At 33.2% G+C, this 22,633-nt stretch overlaps 1 protein-coding gene across 1 annotated transcript in view; it reads right to left on the bottom strand.

The window, feature by feature from the left end:
* Positions 1-472: 472 nt before the first annotated feature.
* The window catches only part of LOC129000038 (dihydroxyacetone phosphate acyltransferase), a 37,261-nt gene continuing 15,100 nt past the window's right edge, over positions 473-22,633 (bottom strand). Inside the window, exons 9-16 of the mRNA XM_054426892.1 lie at positions 13,875-14,003; positions 9,316-9,430; positions 9,025-9,269; positions 8,522-8,601; positions 8,147-8,311; positions 7,537-7,706; positions 6,697-6,758; positions 473-3,777 (exon numbers count right to left, since the gene is read on the bottom strand). Of these exons, the coding sequence (XP_054282867.1) occupies positions 3,680-3,777; positions 6,697-6,758; positions 7,537-7,706; positions 8,147-8,311; positions 8,522-8,601; positions 9,025-9,269; positions 9,316-9,430; positions 13,875-14,003 (1,064 nt within the window). The 3' untranslated portion in view covers positions 473-3,679. The remainder of the gene's footprint in view (positions 3,778-6,696; positions 6,759-7,536; positions 7,707-8,146; positions 8,312-8,521; positions 8,602-9,024; positions 9,270-9,315; positions 9,431-13,874; positions 14,004-22,633) is intronic.

Below are 22,633 nucleotides of genomic sequence, written 5' to 3'. Positions count from 1 at the left end.
ATCAATGATCTTATTGTTTCTCATAGTCAAATATAGGTACTGTCATCAGACAAATTTACTTACTTTAAAATTTGTCGTTAGACATGTGGAATCAACAAGTTTGTTTAGCCAAAGAAAAGTGAGATACATTGACAAGTGCTGTTTTGTAAAATAATTAAAATGGACCAGCGTATTTCAGACAGCATGCTTGACAAAATCCTTTCTTTATTTTCATTTTAGGCGTAACCAATTATATAGCCCTACCTTGAATATAAATACTACTTTGCTCATTTTTAGTACAGTTGATTGTAAATGGTTAACACTCTCTAATTTCAGGTATCCAGAATGCTCCTCTTACCCATATTTCAGCTACGGTATGGGGGAAGTTACCTATAGTTGATTTTAAAATAGAAAATTGATATATTTTAGAGACTTTTGAAATACACAAAGACTTTTTTTAGTTAGTTATTAGGGTTATCATTAAAAGAGTAAATAAATTAGATAAATTTATTGGTAACAAACAAAGCAGTGGTAGAGCACTATTTGCTCAGGGTACTATACACTAACAAAACTATTATTAATAACACAGTTGGGATCTAAGCAATAATTAGAATTAAGTTTTAAGCAGTAAACCATTTTAAAATGTGATGATTTGTAATGATGTTCAACAGGCTTTATCTGATGAACTCAGCTTGGATGCAATTTATGGTTTCTTATGTTTCGTTAACACATCATTGCCACTGGCAATATAACATACATTTGTAGACACATTAAAAATAACATATCAGGCATAGCTAATACACAACTTCACTAAAGCTTCCAAGAAAAAAAGTAAGGACACAATAAATTCAGTCATTAACTTATTTACCACACATTATTCTAAACCTGTATTATTAAACTAAAAAGAAGATAAAACAAACCACTAATCGTTAAAAACCAAAGTTTGACTAGATTAGTATTTATAAGTAATAGTAATATGAATTTTAAAATATTTTATGATGAATTGAATCCTTAATTCCTTTTAGAAACAGAGGTTTGAGTGGCAGACTTAGAGTAAAACTAATTGTCAAACTCTATTGAGGGTCATTTTACGGATACACTTATAAATTAACAGTATTGTTGTTCTAGGGAAGCAAATATTCTTATGAACCCCAGGAATTATTTATTGATTTACTGTAACTGTGCCTATTTTAACAAAAACAATCCCCCTTTTCTAACACAAAATCTCTTTTTATTTTTTTGTCAGGAAATACAATTTCTTGTATAAAAAGTTCCTATTAGAGACACAAACATAAAGTGCAAACTTCACAAAATACTCTATCAAAGGTGAAAATCACAAAGAACCCACCCACTGTTAACTTCCATATGAGCCACATACCATCTACTATAGGATGGCCTCTCCCACCAAACTGCCACGGACATAAAACCAATATCAACATTCAAACCCTCGACATACAGTCATCCAGCTTAACAAAAGTAATGGAACTAGTTTGTTGATCTTGAATTTATAAGTGATTATTGGCCAACGGATTCAATAGATTTATATGTTATTATTTATTTGCATTTCCAGTAGTAATTAATTAATTTATATTTAAGTACTTAAACCTTGTTCCAATTTCAATTTTTTTGTATATATTGAGGCTTATTTATTTACTCTTACACACATATTTTTTCTGTCCAAATTTTCTAAAACTGTTTGAAAAGTTAAATGAGTACAGTACTGGACCAACAATTAATACAACAAATGCAGCTAAGGTATGAAAAAACTAAAAAGTGCAACGGTCTCGTACCTAGGACTTACGATAATATCTACTTCTCTAAAAGAAAATACTTAAGTCTGAAATAATCAGGGCTTGAGATCATTATTATAAAACTATCATACGAGAAAAATAATAAATCATGAATTTAAGTGTTATGTCCAAGTTTGTTAATAAGCCATTGAGACTTCATTAGATGTTTACACTAGTTGATAACAAATGATTCTGCAAAAAGTGTATTTTCATCTAAGATTAGTTTTTAGAATATATTAAATATGGCACACGGCAAACTACTAGTTTGAACACGTGAATAAATCTAAATTAGATTCTACAAAACTAAAATGGAAATATATTCTCAACAGATTAATCCAATTACTTATAATATGATTGGTATCATTGGTGAGTTTGTTTGCCCAAAAATCGTTATCTTTAGACAAAAATCTGAAGACTAATACAAAAAAGAAGGTATTGGATGTCACATATAACGATTAAGTGACATTACTGTATCAACCATTACCAGAAGGCTGTGGCTGAAATTTTATTTTATTGTTTAGTGAAAATGTGAACCATATAAATGATTACTGAAAAGTATTCAAGTGATCATTCCTACAAACTTTGAACCAAAACAATTATCTTTCTTTAATAGTACAGTATACAATGATAAATGCACCTCTTCAATGTCAATTAGGCCGTAAAACAGTATATTATTTGAAATGCATACAATGTACATAGTTTTTTAATTACTTTTGTGTACATTTGATTATTTCCTTAAAAATCAAGGACATCAAAGTTGGTTTATACCTACATCTGGAGAGTTAGTTTACTTGCAAAAGTGCATTGACAAGTCTATTGCATGGTTGTTGTGCCTAATTACAATAAAGGATTTGGTTTCTGCTAGATAGTGTTTTACTTTCACAACACGGGGGCCAAAAATTAGACTTATTGCATTAGTAACAATGATTATTGATTTAATAAAAAGAATAAAACTCTTTTATGATAATTTATCGATTATACAATTATTTTCTTGTGTTCTCGCCCTATATAATGTATAACATTTCTCACAATACACAAAGATAATTATGTAATTAGTTAATTAAGTTAGTTGGTCAGTAAACACCAACAGAACACTTATAAATATACAAATATGTTTTGAGGGCCTTTTAAAAAACACTGTTCACACTAAATACTTAAGAAAATCAAATATTATATGTTGATAGTTTATAAACTATCTAAGTCAGTTGTGAAGTGTATGTGAGTTATAGCCACTTAAGCAACATATAAGACTGGTGTTTGTTTACTGAGTACTTATTGTACCACCATAACATTCACCTACTTATTACCAAGGGGCATATTGTTATAAAAATATATCTAACCAAATGATCAGCATTTTAAATATTATTGATAGGTAGGTGGTGTTAACATTTTACATTACGAGTACAAGTTTAAAATATTTTGCTTCTTGGGTGCTTTACTTGCTTTAAATATGCTTAACTTCAACATCAGTTATTTCTGGTGATACATTATAAAAAGCATTCACAAAGCACAAAAGGTATATCTTAAACGTTTTTTTTAACACAATATTTATCTTAATTAATTTTCAACATTCCCAAAATATCATTAAATGCAAATCTATACATCACTTAAAACTAAAAACCTCTACATCTAGGGTATCTCTCTAGTGTTTTCACTGAAAACATGAAACAATTTTATTTTGGATAATAGAAAAAAAAACATCAAGCCTATAAGAATATCTAATAACGTTTGCAACATTTACAATTAGGTAATTTCCTGTTATACAATACAGATGCATAACCTTGTTAACTTGACAAACTCAAGAACTGGAACACTTTGGAGCATAACTCAACACACAGTGTGGAGGGAAGCTTGCTCTTACGTCTTCTTCATATTCTTTATTCCTTGATAGTGGTAACGCTTGACTGTGTCTACAGCTTGGCTCGGACAGCTGTGGGGTCGACCAGACTGTGTTTGGAGCTCAGCTGTAGGAAGTCAGTTTCCATCTGAGGCCTCACCACTAACTCACCTGTGACAACACAATTACAGTAAACAATCATTGATTGCCAGGTGCTTTTTAAAATACTGAGCCAGTTATAGGATATAGATGGAGAAGGGCTGAGCTAGTAATAGGATATAGATACGGAAAGTAAATAAAGATACGTCTTATAACACTTAAAACATATATTTACGCTTATACTGTTACTCACAAGACGGTAAATATACAAAAGATAACCTAAAAAAAAAGATAATCTAAAGATAATCTAAGATAGATCTAGATCTAAGATCTAGATTCGCCTATTGGGTCTGATGATGATTGGAGTGTCCAATCAAAATCGATCACCACTTACCATCTTTTGTATATTTACCATCTTGTGAGTAACAGTATAAGCGTAAATATATGTTTTAAGTGTTATAAGACGTATCTTTATTTACTTTCCGTAAATTTGATAACACGTACAATGCTGATCAAGAAGTTATTTAGGATATAGATGGAGAAGGGCTGAGCTAGTTATAGAATATAGATTGAGAAGGGCTGAGCTAGTTATAGGATATAGAAGGAGAAGGGCTGATCTAGTTATAGGATATAGGCGGAGAAGGGCTGAGCTAGTTATAGGATATAGATGGAGAAGGGCTGAGCAAGTTATAGGATATAGATGGAGAAGGGCTGAGCAAGTTATAGGATATAGATGGAGAAGGGCTGAGCTAGTTATAGGATATAGGTGGAGAAGGGCTGAGCTAGTTATAGGATATAGATGGAGAAGGGCTGAGCTAGTTATAGGATATAGATGGAGAAGGGCTGAGCAAGTTATAGGATATAGATGGAGAAGGGCTGAGCTAGTTATAGGATATAGATGGAGAAGGGCTGAGCTAGTTATAGGATATAGATGGAGAAGGGCTGAGCTAGTTATAGGATATAGATAGAGAAGGGCTGAGCTAGTTATAGGTAGAGAGAAAAAGAGAGAGAGGTAAAGTCTTACATTGAGACAATACATTCAACTTGAAAGTAATTATTTGTTTGATTAAACTGAAAAGGAATCATAAATTAAGAGACTAATAGCTGTGGTACCGTCTTACGTACGGAGATCAAGTAGTCAGTTAAAACTGTAAAAAATGTAACTAAATCAGCTGGTTTTCATATTAAACTAGGATCTTTCAAGAGCTGCAGGCAAAAACATGATTATACTTTACTTTTAATTCTTTAAATTGAAATAGGGACCATACACACACTAACCAGCAATTCATAAAATATTTTGATGTGAAAAAAACTTTTTGTAAATAAACAAATGTCACGTAGTACCTATTTTCACTGATAGGTATAAACTCGTTTATAAACTTTTTTAAATCCCATGATTTTTAATATAAAAACAACAAAAGAACATTGTAAGAAAAGCCTTGAAGTGAAAATGTGAGCTGCTGTAATTTCCACACTGGTTATAATACTGCAACTATATGCCACCTTCCAATGGGTACAACATCAGTTCAAATGATATTTTAAAACCAGCACTGTAGTAAACAGACAGATAAACATACATTCAAAATAAGTCAAAATTAACTATCAACATGAAAAACCTATAATCTAAGCAATAAAGCAATAGTTTGTCAAACAAATTAGTTCAAATATTTATAGCCTAAGCTTATAATTCACACTGATTATATTTACAATCAAACTTGATTACTCCTAAAGGTTTGTAATATATAGTTGTAGTTGTAAATTAGGAAAAGAAAAACAAAACTCAATTTAGCAAGTTCCTAAAAAGTATGTAATACCAACAGTAAATATTTTGTCAATAACTTAAAACGTAAACATTTCAGTGACAGTTTTCTGCATAATGAATATTTCACTAAACAGCTGATCCTTCAAATTATCGAAAACTAAGGGAGAAAAGAGAACAACAGTAAAAAGAAAGTTATTTCAGAAAGTAAAAAAGCAGTGCACGCTATGATTGGCTCAATTATCTACCTTCTTCTAACTTCTTGCCTAGAAATAATTCAAAATGTTAGCATGGGCCACTGGACTTGTTCTAAATTTCTAAAATGCTGAAACCCAAAGTAAAAATGTTGGCTTTGAAATTTTAAGAAATCTTTATTGTTTTTTCCATACAACAAACAAACACAAAAATACAATTACACATGAAAAAAGAAAAAAAAAACAATAACCACCTTAGGTTAAAAACCTATGTTGGGTGGATTTGTACACTTTCTTATGTTCTAAAAATCGAAGAGGCGGTTTTGTCCGGTCACTTATATCACTTTAATTCCCTTTCTATCAAAATTATTTTGCCTTTAAAAGAAGAAGGAGTTCATGATATTGCCGCGATTGAGGGAGACGATGATGATGTTCACACCACCCCGAGAAATGATCTGAATTTTGCCACTACTGCGGGACAATGATGATGTCCACACTACTTCAGGAAATGAATTTTGCTCGATCGTGGAAGACAATGATAATATCTACAAGGCCGAAAAATGTTAATGAATTTAACACGATTACGGAGGGGGATGATGATGTTTCTGTTACTGAGAGTGGTATTCAGTAGATATTTATGTGAGTACTACGACTATTTGCAGTGATATCCTGAAAATTAGACCAATTCATATATACCAAGGCAAAAATATGGTTCGGATTCCACTATAAACTGTAGGTCCCTTAGTTGCCATTAGCTGTATGGGCTATTAATTAACAGCTGTGTCTAAGGAATAAGTCGGCCTTAGTCACTAACAAGACTACAAGATCACTCATCCTACAATCATCTCCATTCATACTTGGCTTAAAACTTTGTATGGTCGCCATTTCATTGTAAAGTATGTCAAGTATTACAGTAACAAATCAGAATCTCAAATCCTAAGTACAGATTCAGATTCGAGATTTGATCTCAGCGGCACAGGACGGAACTAACAAAAAAAATTGTCTTTAGCTGTTTTATGGTGATACTAATAAACTTACCTAGTTGGTTCACAATGGAATCTAATCTTTCAAACATGACTTTGTAATTCACCTCTCCGTTTCTGAAAACAAGACAAGGATGAGAGAGGAAGAAACACAATTTTCTAGCGATAACAGTAAACTAAAAACTAGTTTTAAGACTAAAACTAATTTGGTGATGAATAATTGACAAAATAAATTATATTTCCTTTTGCGGAGATATTGCATACTTTGTGATAAATTTCAACTCCGAGAAAAAAAATGAAATAGTTAGGCTCAATAACAGTCAATTAAAAACTTGTTCCCTAATATTTAAAAACTAAAAACAATTTAAATATAAAACTCATTATAAAGTAAACCTCACTAACTCGATATTTTGTGGACCCAGAGGTTGTCGAGTTTGGGAGTTGTTGAGTTATCCAGAAAATTGAAGTTTTTAAAAGGTTTTAGTAAGTGAATTAATGAATACATAACAGACTAATTTTTATGTATATACATATATATATATACAGTAAATTTATTACTAAAATGAGTACTTTTTAAATATTGATTAAACAATCTTCAAAGAATCTTGTAAACAATCTTTAGCCATCCTAAAAGTCAAACACACTAGTAAGACAATGCCAGCTAGACGTGTGCCCTGTCAGCTATTGACCTACGAGTAACACAGACTGTTAACGGGTGTCGAGTTGGTGAAGTTTTACTGTACATGATCTTAGTAGTTCAGAGGTCAATAAACCAATTAAGATGACTCGTTAAGACAAATTTGCTTTATGAATAGAAGGGAATCTGAATAAACAGTTAAAACCTGAAGGGGCATCCAATATGATATAAGACAGTTTAGGCTTTGTTTTTACTAACCTCCTAGCCCTGGTGAGAGCCTGAAGGTGTGAGAGGGAAGAGAGAGCGCAAGATATCATGTCCAGAGATAGAGAGTACGGACTAAGGATGTGGCCAGCCTGCAGGTCTGCCTCTATCTTGCCCTGACACCCTTGGACCAACACTTTCTCGTTCAACATTTCAGGCTTCATCTGAAAAATATGTGTCCACTGGTTACTAAAGTAAAACAAAAGTTTTGCAAATTTACAACAAGGAAATGAAAATATGACAAAATAAAAAAAAGAGTGTATTATAATACTTTGCACAATTTTTCGTTGAGCTGTGTTAATAATAATAATGTAAATAAAGAGCTCTTCCACTGAGCTCTACCACAAGTGAACTTCACGAGTTGCTCATCAAACCTTATTGAGACAATATCCCCATTCTCCATATATGGTGCTGTGATTATTTCACACAATTGTGATTTTATTACTTGATGTGACAACATGAAATGATTGACAGAACACCATTAATGAATGGTTGACCAGCCATAGGATGTTGCTTAGGATTATTACAAACTAAAATTTCATGTTTTACTTTGTCAAGACTATCATTGTTTACTTTACAGTTCTTACTCCTTGATAGAGTTTACCTGTAGCAGGTACTTGGTGATGGAGAGATACCCGGAGAGGAAGGGGTACAGGAGATTACACAACATGAGCTGCAGCTTCCTGTGGTTACCCAGGGTCAGTTGGTCTTCTGCAGCACTCTCTATGATGTTGACCAGCTCAAGCCTCTGTAGAGCCTCCTCAAACTCCTGTCAACACACTAAATGCTACTAAACAGATATAAAATCCAATTACATTGTAACATTTTACATGTAAATAAGTAGTATAACTTATACTAGGAACTCTAGTCCATGATCATTATACATCATATTTCTTTGGACCACTTTCATGTGTTTTACTTTAGTTGTTTTAACAAGATCTAAATTAAAGTTTAAAAAAACAATAAGTAAGATTATTACCTTTACTTCCCACTCCTTGAAAAGAACAAACTCTTGTGAAAGTAGTCTTCTCAGAAACTGGTACTTTTCAAATAGTTGACCTAAAAGGCAGATGAATAAAGTAGAATAAATTAATTAGGCCTAATTAAAATGGAATAGCCAATGCAAATACAGTACCCTCCTGATTAACCAAAGTTGTTGGGACTGAGACTACCCAGAATCTTACATAACTCACAGGTAGCAAAGATTATGAGTTTAGTACCAAAAACATACTGAGCACTTCTTCAACCCTCTTGTAAAACTTTTAAACACGGTTTTATTAAAATTAAGCAAAACCAATAGACAACAGTACTTAAATATACAAATTATCACTCGTCTGGTCAAAATATAACTGGGTGGTAATTCCCAAAAATACCGAAGACTCGACAAAATAAAAACTGATCTGTAACCAAACTGATGAAAATGGCAACTGATCGGTTTTTCCCCAGTACTTAGCCAGGAAGCAAGGGTTAATAAGAACTTACGCTTAGTAATGTAGCCAGACTCGCCCATGTGTTGCATCACCACGGTGATGATAGCGGGTCCAACAATGAAGTGCATGCAAGAGTTGACATACTGCTGTAACATAAGGAGAGGGACTGCTGCACACATAGTCTCCTGGCCCAGCCTGTGTCCTGCAATCAATACCACACAGTCAGATAGATAGCGGGTCCAACAATGAAGTGCATGCAAGAGTTGACATACTGCTGTAACATAAGGAGAGGGACTGCTGCACACATAGTCTCCTGGCCCAGCCTGTGTCCTGCAATCAATACCACACAGTCAGATAGATAGCGGGTCCAACAATGAAGTGCATGCAAGAGTTGACATACTGCTGTAACATAAGGAGAGGGACTGCTGCACACATAGTCTCCTGGCCCAGCCTGTGTCCTGCAATCAATACCACACAGTCAGACATAGACACATACTACTCTACCCTTCACTCTACACCAGGGATATAAAAAAGTATAATAAATGACAAGTCAATGATAAAAACTTATTCCATAGGGCAAAACCATGAATATCTTAAACGGTCGCTATATTATCAAGAACATCTTTTAGTCGTGGCAAAATTGTGACCATCGTACGAGGTCACAGTGAGATATGGAAAGTTTTGGTGGTAGGGGCAATACGCCAATACAAGAATGTTTTCTGTGCTCACACAAAAATTGTAAACATCTTCCACAGTCAAAGCGAAATTGAAAATTTTCCAATGGTTCGGAAAAATTGTGAACGTATTATCAGAGATTAGAGATTTTAGAGTTTTTAAATTTATAGAACATCCATTATGCCAAATAGTGAATCAGTCCCTTGAGGGGGGGGGGGGTTTTCCTGATAAGCTAAAGTTGGCTGAGATTAAACCTCTGTTCAAAGAGGGCGATGTCAACGATCCCTCTAACTACCGCCCCATCGCCCTTCTGCCTTGTTTTTCAAAGATATTTGAAAAAATTGTAAAGATTCAACTAACAGAATATTTAGAAAGCAATAATTTAATAAATCCTTCACAGTTTGGTTTCCGCCCAGAACTCGGTACTGAAAAATCCATAACAAAAATGATTAACTACATTGCAGAAGCCTTGGATGGATCGCAGAAGACTGTGGGTGTGCTATGTGACCTATCCAAGGCTTTTGACTGTGTGAATCATGAGATTCTCATAGAAAAATTAAGTATGCATGGAATAAAAAATACTGAATTAAAATGGTTCATATCATATTTAAAGACCCGAAAACAAAGACTTATTTTACAAAAAACGAGGTGTTAGCCCGTCCTACGTACGGGAGTAGTCTGTTAAAACGGTGTATGCCTATAATTCAGAACAGCTAGTTTACACTTATAAAGACAAATTTTATTACACCCTACAGTAGAAAGAGTAATTATCAATTGAGAAGTGTATAGGCCTAGTCAATGATATCACCTTCCATCGCATACCTGGCTCTTCCATAATCAATATCACCACAATACAATTACTCATACTATACACAATTTCCAGTAGGTCTGAATTGAAACTCCCTAAAATAAAACGAAAACATCCAATAAAATTCACAGTACACATAATTATAACGTTGGTGTCCTGACATCATTAAACAAATCGTCCACACATATCCTTTATGTCAATTTCAAATAAATAAGTGTAAACAAAGAAAAGTAAACACAACAACATATTAGTTTGTTTTTTAAACAGCTGAGTCAAAAATAAAATAATATTCATTTCAACAAAAGAACTGGTCACATGTTGAAGGAATTTAAATAGTAAAACGCTAGTAAAGCTAGTGACGTAATTAATTGTCTATGTTTATTATCCATTCCGTTATCAGTTTTAATATCCTTGATAACTAAACCACCCTCATTGAATCAATGTACATCGTAATTTCCCATATTCATTTATTTAAACTACAAAATATTCAGCGCCTCCAAACGTAACCACAACTAAACACACGTCAAACAACTTTTTAGATTTCATAAAAGGATGGTTAGTCTAATTGCAGTATCCTAGGCCAATGATGGCGTTGTGTTCAAAATGTCATTCATCTTTATATCTTATGATGAAACCCGTCTGAGGTTGTGGTGGTAATTTAAAATCGTATTCCTGAGGATTCTTGATCTCCATCTTTATGACATCAATATTTTCGGGCCTAATCCAAACAAAGTTCAAGCATTCAAAAACATTGATTGTAAAAAAAAGCTGCCGAGATGAATTAAATCTTGTAAAAATTGTGATTTTCCTACCCTTTCCATAAAAGTTGAGCAGTAAAATTATTTGCATATATTTTTTTAAACTCGTGTACAGAGCCTCGACTTGTACACATCGATGGTGTTACTTATCTCGGTGGTCTACTAATCTTACTTATTTCCTATAATCAATGACAAAATCAGAGTAAATAACCTCATAGCTCTACAGGGCATTTTTATAATTAACCAGCTGTTAGTTAAAACAAATTATATTGCACTAAAACAAACCAAAGATTACAAAGATTACTTAAAAAAATAATTTGAACATCCTAGTATTTTACTATGAATATTTAAATAATCCGTCATCCTCTTATCGAAGGATTGAACCTATCAATGATTAGCATTACACATAGTATAAATAAGTCAACCCTTAGTATGTCTTTTAATTTGTTCCAAATGCTGAATTTGTGTTCCATCGCTGAATGTTTACAGCTGTTATGTTAAGCAAATTATTTTATGCCAAAAGCTAGTTTAGAATCTTAGCGTCGGCTGCTAGACTTTTTAAAAATTAAAGCTTAATTTTAAAAAAAACTGGGGCCCTAAACTAAAATTATGGCTTCAACATTCCCTAGTTCTCAAAATTATCTTTCTTTCAACACAAAAATCATGAAAATCTGTCGAGTGGTTGATTCAGAATCGTGAAATAAAAAAAACACTGTTTCGTTTTAATATTATAGATGCAGAGAAATTATAAATCAGAGTGGAACATTAACCCCAATGGAGTTCCTCAGGGCTCCATTCTCGGCCCTTGTTTATTTATGTTAATGATCTATGCAATGCTACTAAGATGTCCACCTTTCAATACGCAGATGATACCGCTTTAATTTGCACAGGACAAAACAATGAGTTCATTCAAGCCTCAATAACTAAGGAATTTCAACTCCTTGGGGATTGGTTTGCAGTAAATGGCCTGTCTATGAATGTGTCAAAAACTCAACTAATTCAGTTTTCTGCATCCAATATTAACCAAGAAATAATTGTAAATACAAACTTAACTACAATTCATTCACAACAGTCAATAAATTATTTGGGAATAGAAATCGATTCACAACTAAATTGGCAAAAACACATTAAAAACGTTAAAACACATTAAACACATTAAAAAGTATATTTGAAAGATATTGCTTCTCCCATAGGTTTGTAGCTTATTATATGATTCACAACTAAATTGGCAAAAACACATTAAAAACCTATCAAAAAGACTACGCTCAGCAACATTTGTTCTCACAATAATTCGGGATACTACTAATCTAGAAACACAAATAATAGTATATCACGCATATTTTTCATCGATTATGAATTATGGAATTACTGTATGGGGCTCATCAAGCCAGGCCAAAAAAATATTTATTCTCCAAAAAAGAGTAAGATTAATGGCCAGAGTCTCCCGTAGAACACATTGTAAAGATTTATTTATTAATTTTAAAATTTTAACTTTTTTTAGCTCTTATATTTACAAATTGGCATTAATGGTTAAAAGTGATTTCGACACATTCATGGACTGTCAACAATCTCATCCACATAACACAAGATTCAAAAATATTATAAAACCAGTTCAACATAGGCTTAAAATCTTTCATTTATCCCCTCAGTATATGGGACCAAAAATTTACAATAAATTACCCGCTGGGATTAAAAACATTGCCTCATTCTCTAAATTTAAACTATCTTTAAAAAATTTCCTTTTGGAGAGGGCAATTTACTCGTTAGAGGAATATCTGGAAAATGAGTATATTTGAAAGATATTGCTTCTCCCATAGGTTTGTAGCTTATTATATGCTTTATTTCTTTTGTAAGCTATTTTATTTTAAAATGTAGTATAGTATTAGTATTAGACTTTGTGACAAATCACCTGTCAAGAGAATTGATGTAATGTTATGATGTTTAATAAATAAATAAATAAATCACGGCAAACTCGTGAACATCTTCTGCAGTCATGGTGACATCACCATAATCTCCCACGATCACGGCAAAACCTTGAACATCACATGCCATTGCGTGAGCATGAAATCAGTCACCTTTGCAGTGGATCGCATCGTACCGGCATCAACCCTTGACAATTGATTCTCAATACCGATACCAATGTCCAAAAATCAATGGTGTCAAGAACTGACAAATCCCTAAACTTAATATTTATTTAGAGTGTCTTGATTCAGAAACCAATAACTGAAACTGAACTATTTTTGTTCTTTTTTTAGCATAAATGAAAAAAGTAGCAAATATAACATTTGACAATGAATCTAATAGAAAGACATTCTTTGATCAATGCAGTACCAAACAAACCTAACAAATAAGATAATGAGGTTGGGGGGGGGGGGGGGGGGTTAAAAACTCTTATTCCTCATCCTATTATTAATCAAAGCTATTGATGGCCACTTTACCTTGCATTTGCTTGTCCACAGAGGCCTGTTCGTGGACAGTATCTAGCAAAGCAAGGGAAGAGCCCACTAAGCCACCGCTTCAGTTATGGGCTTGTGTAATCCCACATGATTCATGATTCATACGAAACATCCAATAGTAAATTTTAGTTAGTAATATCCACAAAAATAACACAATAAATTCGTAGCCTACATAGTACTACTGGTAGTCAAGTGATAAGAATACCTTTAATCCGACCAGGGTCAATCTTGTAATGTGGTGAATGTACAGAGACAAGATGGATGTTTTCTCCTTCAATCCTTACGAGAGACTTGTGGACTGAAATAGCTTGCTTTAGTGACTCTAATGTGTTTCCTGCAAAGAAAGTAACAAAAATATATAAAACAGCAGGCAAGACCCGGTGAGTGCAGTTTAACGGTATTCTTGTTGCACTCAAATCAATTATCTATTAGCATGAGGATGGTGGCACACGGTAATTTGTGTGTATGACTATACAACAACAAATTACATACACCTAAATGATAAGGGGGCCATGGATCAAAAAATTTAAAAATTTTACATGGGGTTAGCCCATGTTATAGAGCATACTTTTTATCTTCAAAAATATGATTTCAGATTTTTCCAATGATTAAAAGTTTTTTTTTTTATATTAATATTTTTATAAATGGATATAAGAGCATTTATGTTAAACTTACACTCGGTGGAAATTACATCTCTTTAACCGGAAAATTTTTATCAGCTCATCGGTTTAACCGGACTAGATCGGCAGGAAGTGGGCGGTACTGAAACGACTGTTATGTGGGAAAGATTTGAGAGTGATCATGTAGCTAAATAGCTAAATACAATGCTCTCCTAAATTTATGTCAAATACGGTATACAGTATACATTTAAACAGTCTGTTTGAACAAGTTTTTGGGGACATCATTTTAACCGGAAAAACCGTTATCCGGACTGGCCTCGGTTCCGAGGAATCCGGATAATAGGGAGTGTACTGTATACAAGTTTTAGCATGGATAAATGTAAATAAAGTGACTTGGGAAAAATACATCCTTCCTCAAAATAAACATTTTCTTTTAACTCATCTATTACGTATTATTTCTGATCAACATTTTTTTATACGAGGCATGTGTTCAAACAGATATAAAAATAAGGTTACTTTTAGTTAATCTATTTAAATATTTTATTATATTATATTTTGCTTATTATATAGAAGGCTCTGAAATAGAAATAAAGTTAATAATTTATAGTGTTTTCCTATTATTTTATCGTACAAAATTGACAAATTTATAGCAAAAGATAAAAAAAAAATTAATTAAGGCCTTACCAAAAAAAACTTATGCTTTTTATTTAAATTAAAAATGACATACCTAAAATTAATAGAAGGGGTGGCAAATAAAAGTAGAGTATGGAGATGGATGGGGGAGGGTATGGTTAGGATGGATAAAAATAGACATTGGAGCTATAAAACAGGAAATTGAGAACACTTAGTCTTGTCTACAACGTCTCATTAGCATTACAATGCCCATCCATTACCTGGCTTGTACATGTATGCATTCATGTGGAAAAATGCTTTGTTGATACATAACAATTATGTATGATTCATTAGGTAGTATGATTCATACTACCTAACCATGACTCTTACTTAGTCTTTAATAGACTCTATTGTGTGTTTTTTTATTTATTTGTTTCAACTCCAGTGGTTGATCATATAATAGTAATTGGCAATGAAAAGAATTCTCCAAATCAAATTCTAAAATCTGATGCAAAATCAATTAGATCTTTAAATTAAACTAGTGGCTTGTAGGGACATAAATCCCTAAAAAGTTCAAATGTAAAACAAATTATTGTTATATCTAAACAAACTCAGAATCAAATTATCTATGTGTCAGGATAGATCAGTACAACATATATTTTGTGTAAAAAAAACAGTTTGTTCCTTTTTTTGGTGTTATTTTCAATAAATAATTTGAATGACTCCAGAGGTTTAACTCTGCTAAAGGCAGCAAACATATTTGTGAATAAATATTGGTATACTAAGGTAGCTTTGGTCTTTTGGTTAATGATGATAAAAATGCTTTCCTGATTGAATTATTGGAAATTTTGTCTTTGTCAAATATGAATAGGCAAATAAAGTTATGTTGAGATAAGCTTAGTTCTTAGTAAAAACCGCTAAATTAGCACCCCGACCCAGTTTTTATTTCTAAGATTCCAATAGACCAAACTTAACCCTAGATTTGTTTCTGATCAACATTGGAAGGACTGCTATTAGCCTAGTGTAAGTTTATGTGGTGGTAATCCTCCTAAAGGTGCGATTGGTTACACATTCTATATAAAAAAGAGCCTAATCAACGTCTGATTACTAACTATTCTGCGACTTGATAGGGATCCATTACTCAGTTATCATAATCAATGACAAAATTACTTTTCATCAGCATCTTGGACATGCATATTTTTGGTTAGAAACGTAATGAAACAGAAACTACCTCTAGGTTTTACTGTTATATATGGATGATCCCTTTACTACCGTGCATGTGTTAGGCTATATTATTTGAATCCCTTTTTGCTTGGAGCAACTTGGTTAAAATCTCCTCCAAACAATTTTGTTTTTCCGCCCATTGGAACTTGCCATAGTACTTACTTAATGAACAAAGACCTGTACGAACCTATTTCATCTTTATTCCCAAATTGTTTTCTAAGAGTGGCCGCTGAGGTTAATCCACTTCATACAAAAATATAGATTTAATACTACAATAAATATCAAATATAAATGTCAGAGAATTTACAAAAAAAGTGTGTAGCGTTTATCTTAACACATTATTAAGTTATATGTTTTGAAAAAAACAAAAACAAAGCAGAAGTTGTTCATTTAATATTGAATCGTTTATCATTTAGTCAATGAGGTTGTTTCATGTTAAACATTCTTGCAACCTTAAATAATAATAACCTTTAAATTTGAAGAAAAAACTCATTAATTGTCATTTTTTCAGCCATTCTAAGTTCAATTCCTTTGACTTGAGCCATCTCCTATGATTGTACTACTTTTCATACGCTTATTCACTAATACACAAGTTTGCAACTTGCACAGTTAAACAATAGATTTAAATTTTCTAAGACGTAACTATAAAGTCTTAATTATTATAGGTAACGTTATCCCTGGGTTTATACAGTACATTCAAATATCAAATAAGCCTATTTAAATGTTCAGCGTGTTTGTTGTTTAGACCATAATAAAGTATTTCTTTATATTTCTTCTTGCGTTAACCAAGATCCAAATTTCATAGTCACTGATCATTCTAACTGAATTGCGAGCATGTGCTGAGAAACTTTCAGCTTTTATAAAATAATGAAGGTCTGGCATGCATGGGCTCTTGGCTATTTCATCGTTGATTATTTAGTCAATGGGGCCATTTCATGATAAACATTTCTTCAACAATAACCTTTAAATGTGAAGAAATGTAAACAAAGTAAAATAATTTTGTAAACATGTAAAACTGAAGTGTTTCAATCAAGAATAGAATATACAAATTATTTTACTTTTAGAAAAATTTTCTGTTAAAATGGTTAAACTTAATAATTTTTTCAGCCATTCAAAGTCCAATTCCTTTGATTTTAGCCATCTCCCATGATTTTTCTAGGTACTTATCATGCGCTTGGCTAATTTACATAAAAATACTAAAATTTGCAAATTGCACAATAAAATTAATTTTAACATTCTAAGACATAACGAAAAAGTCTCAATTATAGATAATGTTATCCCTGGTTTTTAATAGTATATAGTACATTGCAGAATTTACTGGCAAATGAGTTTAATCCAAATGTAATATTGCTTACTGGCTTGATGATAAATCACAATCAGCTGTGTATTGAAGTAAACAAAAATCAGTAGCAAATGGCTTCTAATGCTATTATCATAGATGAAGTAATATAATGAGATAGGCAGCCGCGTGTATAAAACCGTGGGAGTTTTTAGATGGGCCTGCACGATGTATTGCGCGGGCCATCCGCGGCTCGCAGCACTGTCGTGGGTTAAACGCAGTACGTTGTCTCAAACCGCACTGCGTTACCGACACGCTAACTTATACAGTAACCACGACATTTGCTATTGAATAATGAAAGTATATACTTTAATATGACGTATTATGTTATTACAATAACGGGGCCGATAAGTGCTCGGTTATGGTTAATTATTGGACTTAACAGTTAAACAATATCACAAAGAGACACAATTTATCGATTACGAAAAATGTTTTTATTACAAACAATAAACATTTAATCGCTTAAATAATGACAACCATCTAATTTAAAAGTGTGCAATAAAACATAATTATCAAAAATTAATATGACCTTACTTTAACATAGTTATTCACATTTACATAATTACTTACGTACATAATAGTTATTTACACAAATAAATCCTAAAACCGTTATTTTCGTTCGCCAAGAAATCGTCCACTTATATTTTAACTAAAGAAGCAAAGGTAAAATGTAAAAGCATTAAATAAAAGTTTACAAGTGAAATTTCCAATATTATAAAGTAATAGAATTAGTTAAATTAGTTTATATCATATGAAATAAAATTTTACGCCTCCTGATCGCGAAAATAACAACTATTTCGACATGTTAATTACGCCAATCTCAAAAGAATTATTATAGGTATAGTTCGGACACACTAAAATTTAGTTATTGAAACCAAATTTAAAGACAATTCTAGACAAAAAGAATAAATGAAATGTATAGGCATTCCGTAAAACCTAACTAAACGTAAACAAAGCAATAAGTAACACATTCAAACACACTCCAATCAAACTAAGCTACTGAACAAAAATAACTTTTTAATATTATAGACAATAACAACAAACCTACAACAATAATATGCAACAAATCGGAAATATAAAAACAGTTAAATGTACTTACTGTGACAACTACATTGGGCAAACAAATTGAAATTTAAAAGTCATATTCAATAACGAACACATTCCAGGATACAATTCGAAAACAAGACATCTATGAAATACAATTTTGCAAAACATCTCTTAAATATAGAAAAATTACCAATTTTGAAGATTACATAATCTACGAAATAGAGAAAGATTGAATGTGAAAGAAGAAATTAATATTAATACGCACTGCAAGAACAACAACAACACAGGAATTTTAAACACATTGATACAAAAAAATTTTTAACGCTTAAAACAATAGCAAACACAACTAAGGAAAGATGAAAAAACAAATCAAATAATATATAAATAATATCAATCAAGAATAAACTATTTAACAAGTTGAAAATTTTGCTATAATAAGTTATTATTTATTTACCAATTTTAATTTGACTATTGACTCTTGTAGGCCTATATTTAACCGTTAGAATGAGTATTGTTGCATTTTCAATGTGTTTGCTACAGCAATTACATGTGTTGAACTTGTTTTAGCTTATCTTGGTACGATGAACACTGTGGGCGTCTTGACTTGGGTATTCGAAGGTCTTTTGACACCCACAAAACAGTTTTCATTAGTTTTAATCGTACCAAGAAACTTAAAATAAACTGACGATGGATACGACACGGGTTATCATGGTCCAACAAAAGCCATCCTCCCTCAATTTCTTTAGAGGCTAAATCAATTAGTCCACTCTTAACATTACACTTAAACATCATTTTTGGGAAATGTTTCTGGAAGGACAAGAGTATGTCCCGAGTAAAATTCACCATGTCCTGGGAAGGCGCAATTAAGCTTGATATCCCTTCTTTGGTGCCGTAAGACTTGTAAAGTATCAACAATTGGTTCGGCTCTGACAACACTGAGTTCACTGTCAAGTCAACCTTACACGTGGTACTTGTCCAACACAACCTTGGCGACGTATCCCGCAACGTATCTGTAATATACAGAAGTATACCTGAATGAATTATATAGATAGGCCTAAGCATTGCTCTATTACAAATAATCAACAGGTATTGCCTAAGCATAAAATCAACCTAACCAATAAATATAATGCAAATTAATTAGTAAAAAACAACAAATAATTTTTGGTTTCAATTTCACAATGTGATGCGAAGTTTAGCACAGCGTTTTTGCACTACCCGAAGTCAATGATAAAAGAAAGTTTAAATAATATTATCTGCAGCTGCCTTTGGGCTAAAACCCTCAGAATTTTTACTGCCGCAATAAAAAAGTAGGATTAAAAAAAATTAACAAAAATAGAGTGCATATATACCTCTCTTTATTTATGTTTTAGAATTTCGTTAGAAAAAAATTCGAATTTGATTCACTAGGACAATTAAGCTGACAAACATAACATATGCATTTTAAACCTTACTCTAACTCAAGACAAGGAGTTCAAAGCTTAAAAATTATACCAATATTGTAAAACTAAAACATGTAAGCAGTGCAATTTATCGTTTCCACAAAACTCTATTAATTAAGCATAGTTCTTTTAAGCTTAACTTTAAAAAAATAGGTTCAAAGGCTGGATTAATCATGGTTAGAATCTTAGGTATTTCTCAAATCAATGACAACATTTTTGAACAAATAAATCTACCATACAATTGTACATATACGTATTAACTATTGAGTTTGTTTAAACCAGCTGTGTGGAATGTGGAAAACAATGGATTTGACGGTTCTGCTTCTTAACATTAAATACAATTTGCCTACGTTACAAACATTGCGAGTTTTCTTTTAGTTGCCGTGGAGACCAATCAATTTACTTTTAAATCTCTCACCTCATAAAACCTTTGAAAGCCACCGGGGTGGAGCCCTATGTCAATATCAAAACACGAATAGCTCTAAACAAATCTCTGGAGCTCTAAGAAAACATTCGTGTATTTCAAAACATATACATCGGTGTATTGTCGTTGTCGTAGTCTTAAGAAAACATTTAAGACTAATTGGTTCAGAGACATACTGCCGGACAGTACCACAGACACCTCTTCTTCTTTATACAGTAATATCATATATAGATTTGTCATAATATTGTGAGTTTACTATCAACAATTTCATAATTACTTTGATTATTAAGATCATAAGAAGCTAAGTAACTTTAAAAGATATTGTACGATGATTTCAGATAACGTAAACGTAAATTATAATGATAGGTACGAAACTGAAGCTATGGTGAGTGTACTTACTCAATTGAACAAGTCTCCAGAGTAGGGACGGTCAGGCTTGTGACGGTAACTGCTGGGTCCGCGGAGACAACGATGACGTCCTCTTCGACATCCGAGCCGTCTGCGTCGTCGTGGTCCAAGGGCTGCGTCTGGTCCTCGCTGTCGGCGACATCACAGGGGTCGTCAGGGTCGTCCTCTGTGTCAGTTGGCGGAGTAGCTTCAACTTCCACCGTAGCTTGCTCCAACAAAACTGGGACCATTTCCTCGTCGTCCATCTCGCAATTAGTGGTTGATGGAGGCTTCATCAGCGACACTTGGATCCGGTGCCTCAGATTCTGGCGAAACTTTGTAGCTGACGGATTTCGGTCGAACCCCCCTCTTTGTCGGCACATCGAAAACTCGTTCTCAATTGCATCTTGGGAGAGACGATTTGTCATCAGAAACGTGATTCCCTCGGCATGCAAGATTTCCCAGAGCTTTAACACTGCATTTATTGTCTGCGCAAAGCCATGAAAACTAGGTGGTTTACTAAGTTTTCGGACTGTGCTCCCTCTGACTTTCTTAACCTTCTCTACTTGTAAGTTCTCGATCCATCTTAAAGCACTGAGAAGCTTTTCTTTTACCAACTGTCCTTGTTTGGTTGTTTCAGAAAGCGCACACCGAAGAGGAGTGTTGTCAAACAGTAGTTTGCTGTTCAAACAGTCGAAAACATCGTTAAAATTGCCAATAAATTCTGCTGTTTCCATGGCTTCCTTGGGTAGTTGATTTGTCTGTCCAGCGGTTGTCATGGCGGCCTTCACCGAACGACTGAAAATTTGTGTCGCCAGTTTAACTTTCATTTTATCAAATGCATTTGGTGAAATGTGCTTTGATGTTAGCTTGACTAGTGCACGAGCAGTAGTTGACGCTGAATCTATCTCATACAGCTCTTTGATGTGCTGCCACGAGGCCCTTCCATTTTCAAAAAGTATATTGTTTTTCATCAAATTATTCCTAATGGATTTAATCAGATGTGGAGGGTCATAAACAACAAAGATCTGTTTATTTTCGTTTAAGAAAAAAGGCTTTTCTTTACTAACTCCCAGGAGATTTGCAGCTTTCACATTGTTGTTTCCCTGGTCACAAACAAGAGCACGTATATTTAATCCTGTTCTGCCCACCTCTCGAACCACGTCAACAATTATCTTTGACAGCAAACTACCTTCAGTTGGTGTTCCACTCAGGTAGTACGCAATGGGCATTTTCCATTTGTGGAATATGCCGCGTACCATAAACATTAGTACATGTGTTGCGACGCGTGGAGATCGCCCGTGGGGTCCTAGGTCTTCAAACCCCTCTACCAAATCACGCTTTTCATTAAACGTCAGGTGTTTTTTGATGACCATTTTGTCGTATATTAAAACCACTTGTTTTTCATTGTCGTTCATGGTCGTTGCTTTGAACTTCATTTTATCAATAAGATCTTGGGAAATTCCAGGCATAAGGTCGATGACATTAACCCAACTTGATATTGTACGACGACTTGGCAAAATAAATTGTTTGTCGGTTATCAAGTTGGTGTATAGTGCTGGTGATCTGTAGTGGAGTTCTACAGCAAGCTGCTTCTCCTTTTCTGACCATTGCGTACCCCTTGTATGCAACATTTGCATTTTCAGTAAAGTTTTAAAAGGTTCGCTTGATATATAACCACAAGCGGTAGAATAAGCCTTATGTTTTGATATACGTTTTAGCTTTTGTCGCCGGGACTTTTCAGAAATTTGGTGAAGTTTACGTTTGCTTTTAAATAGTCTTTTTTTAAGTTTTATTTTCCTGGGCGTATCTGGAGATGCGTGACTTATCAACTTACTTCTTGTGACCGGGGTGTGAACGGCTGTGGGCGCT

Source organism: Macrosteles quadrilineatus, unplaced genomic scaffold (genome assembly GCF_028750875.1).
Source record: "Macrosteles quadrilineatus isolate MER2022 unplaced genomic scaffold, UCM_ALF_1.0 Scaffold_1__1_contigs__length_201487025, whole genome shotgun sequence".
NCBI lineage: Eukaryota > Metazoa > Arthropoda > Insecta > Hemiptera > Cicadellidae > Macrosteles > Macrosteles quadrilineatus.
Note: the sequence above shows the minus strand (reverse complement) of the source record. Positions and strands in the feature narration are given on the sequence as shown.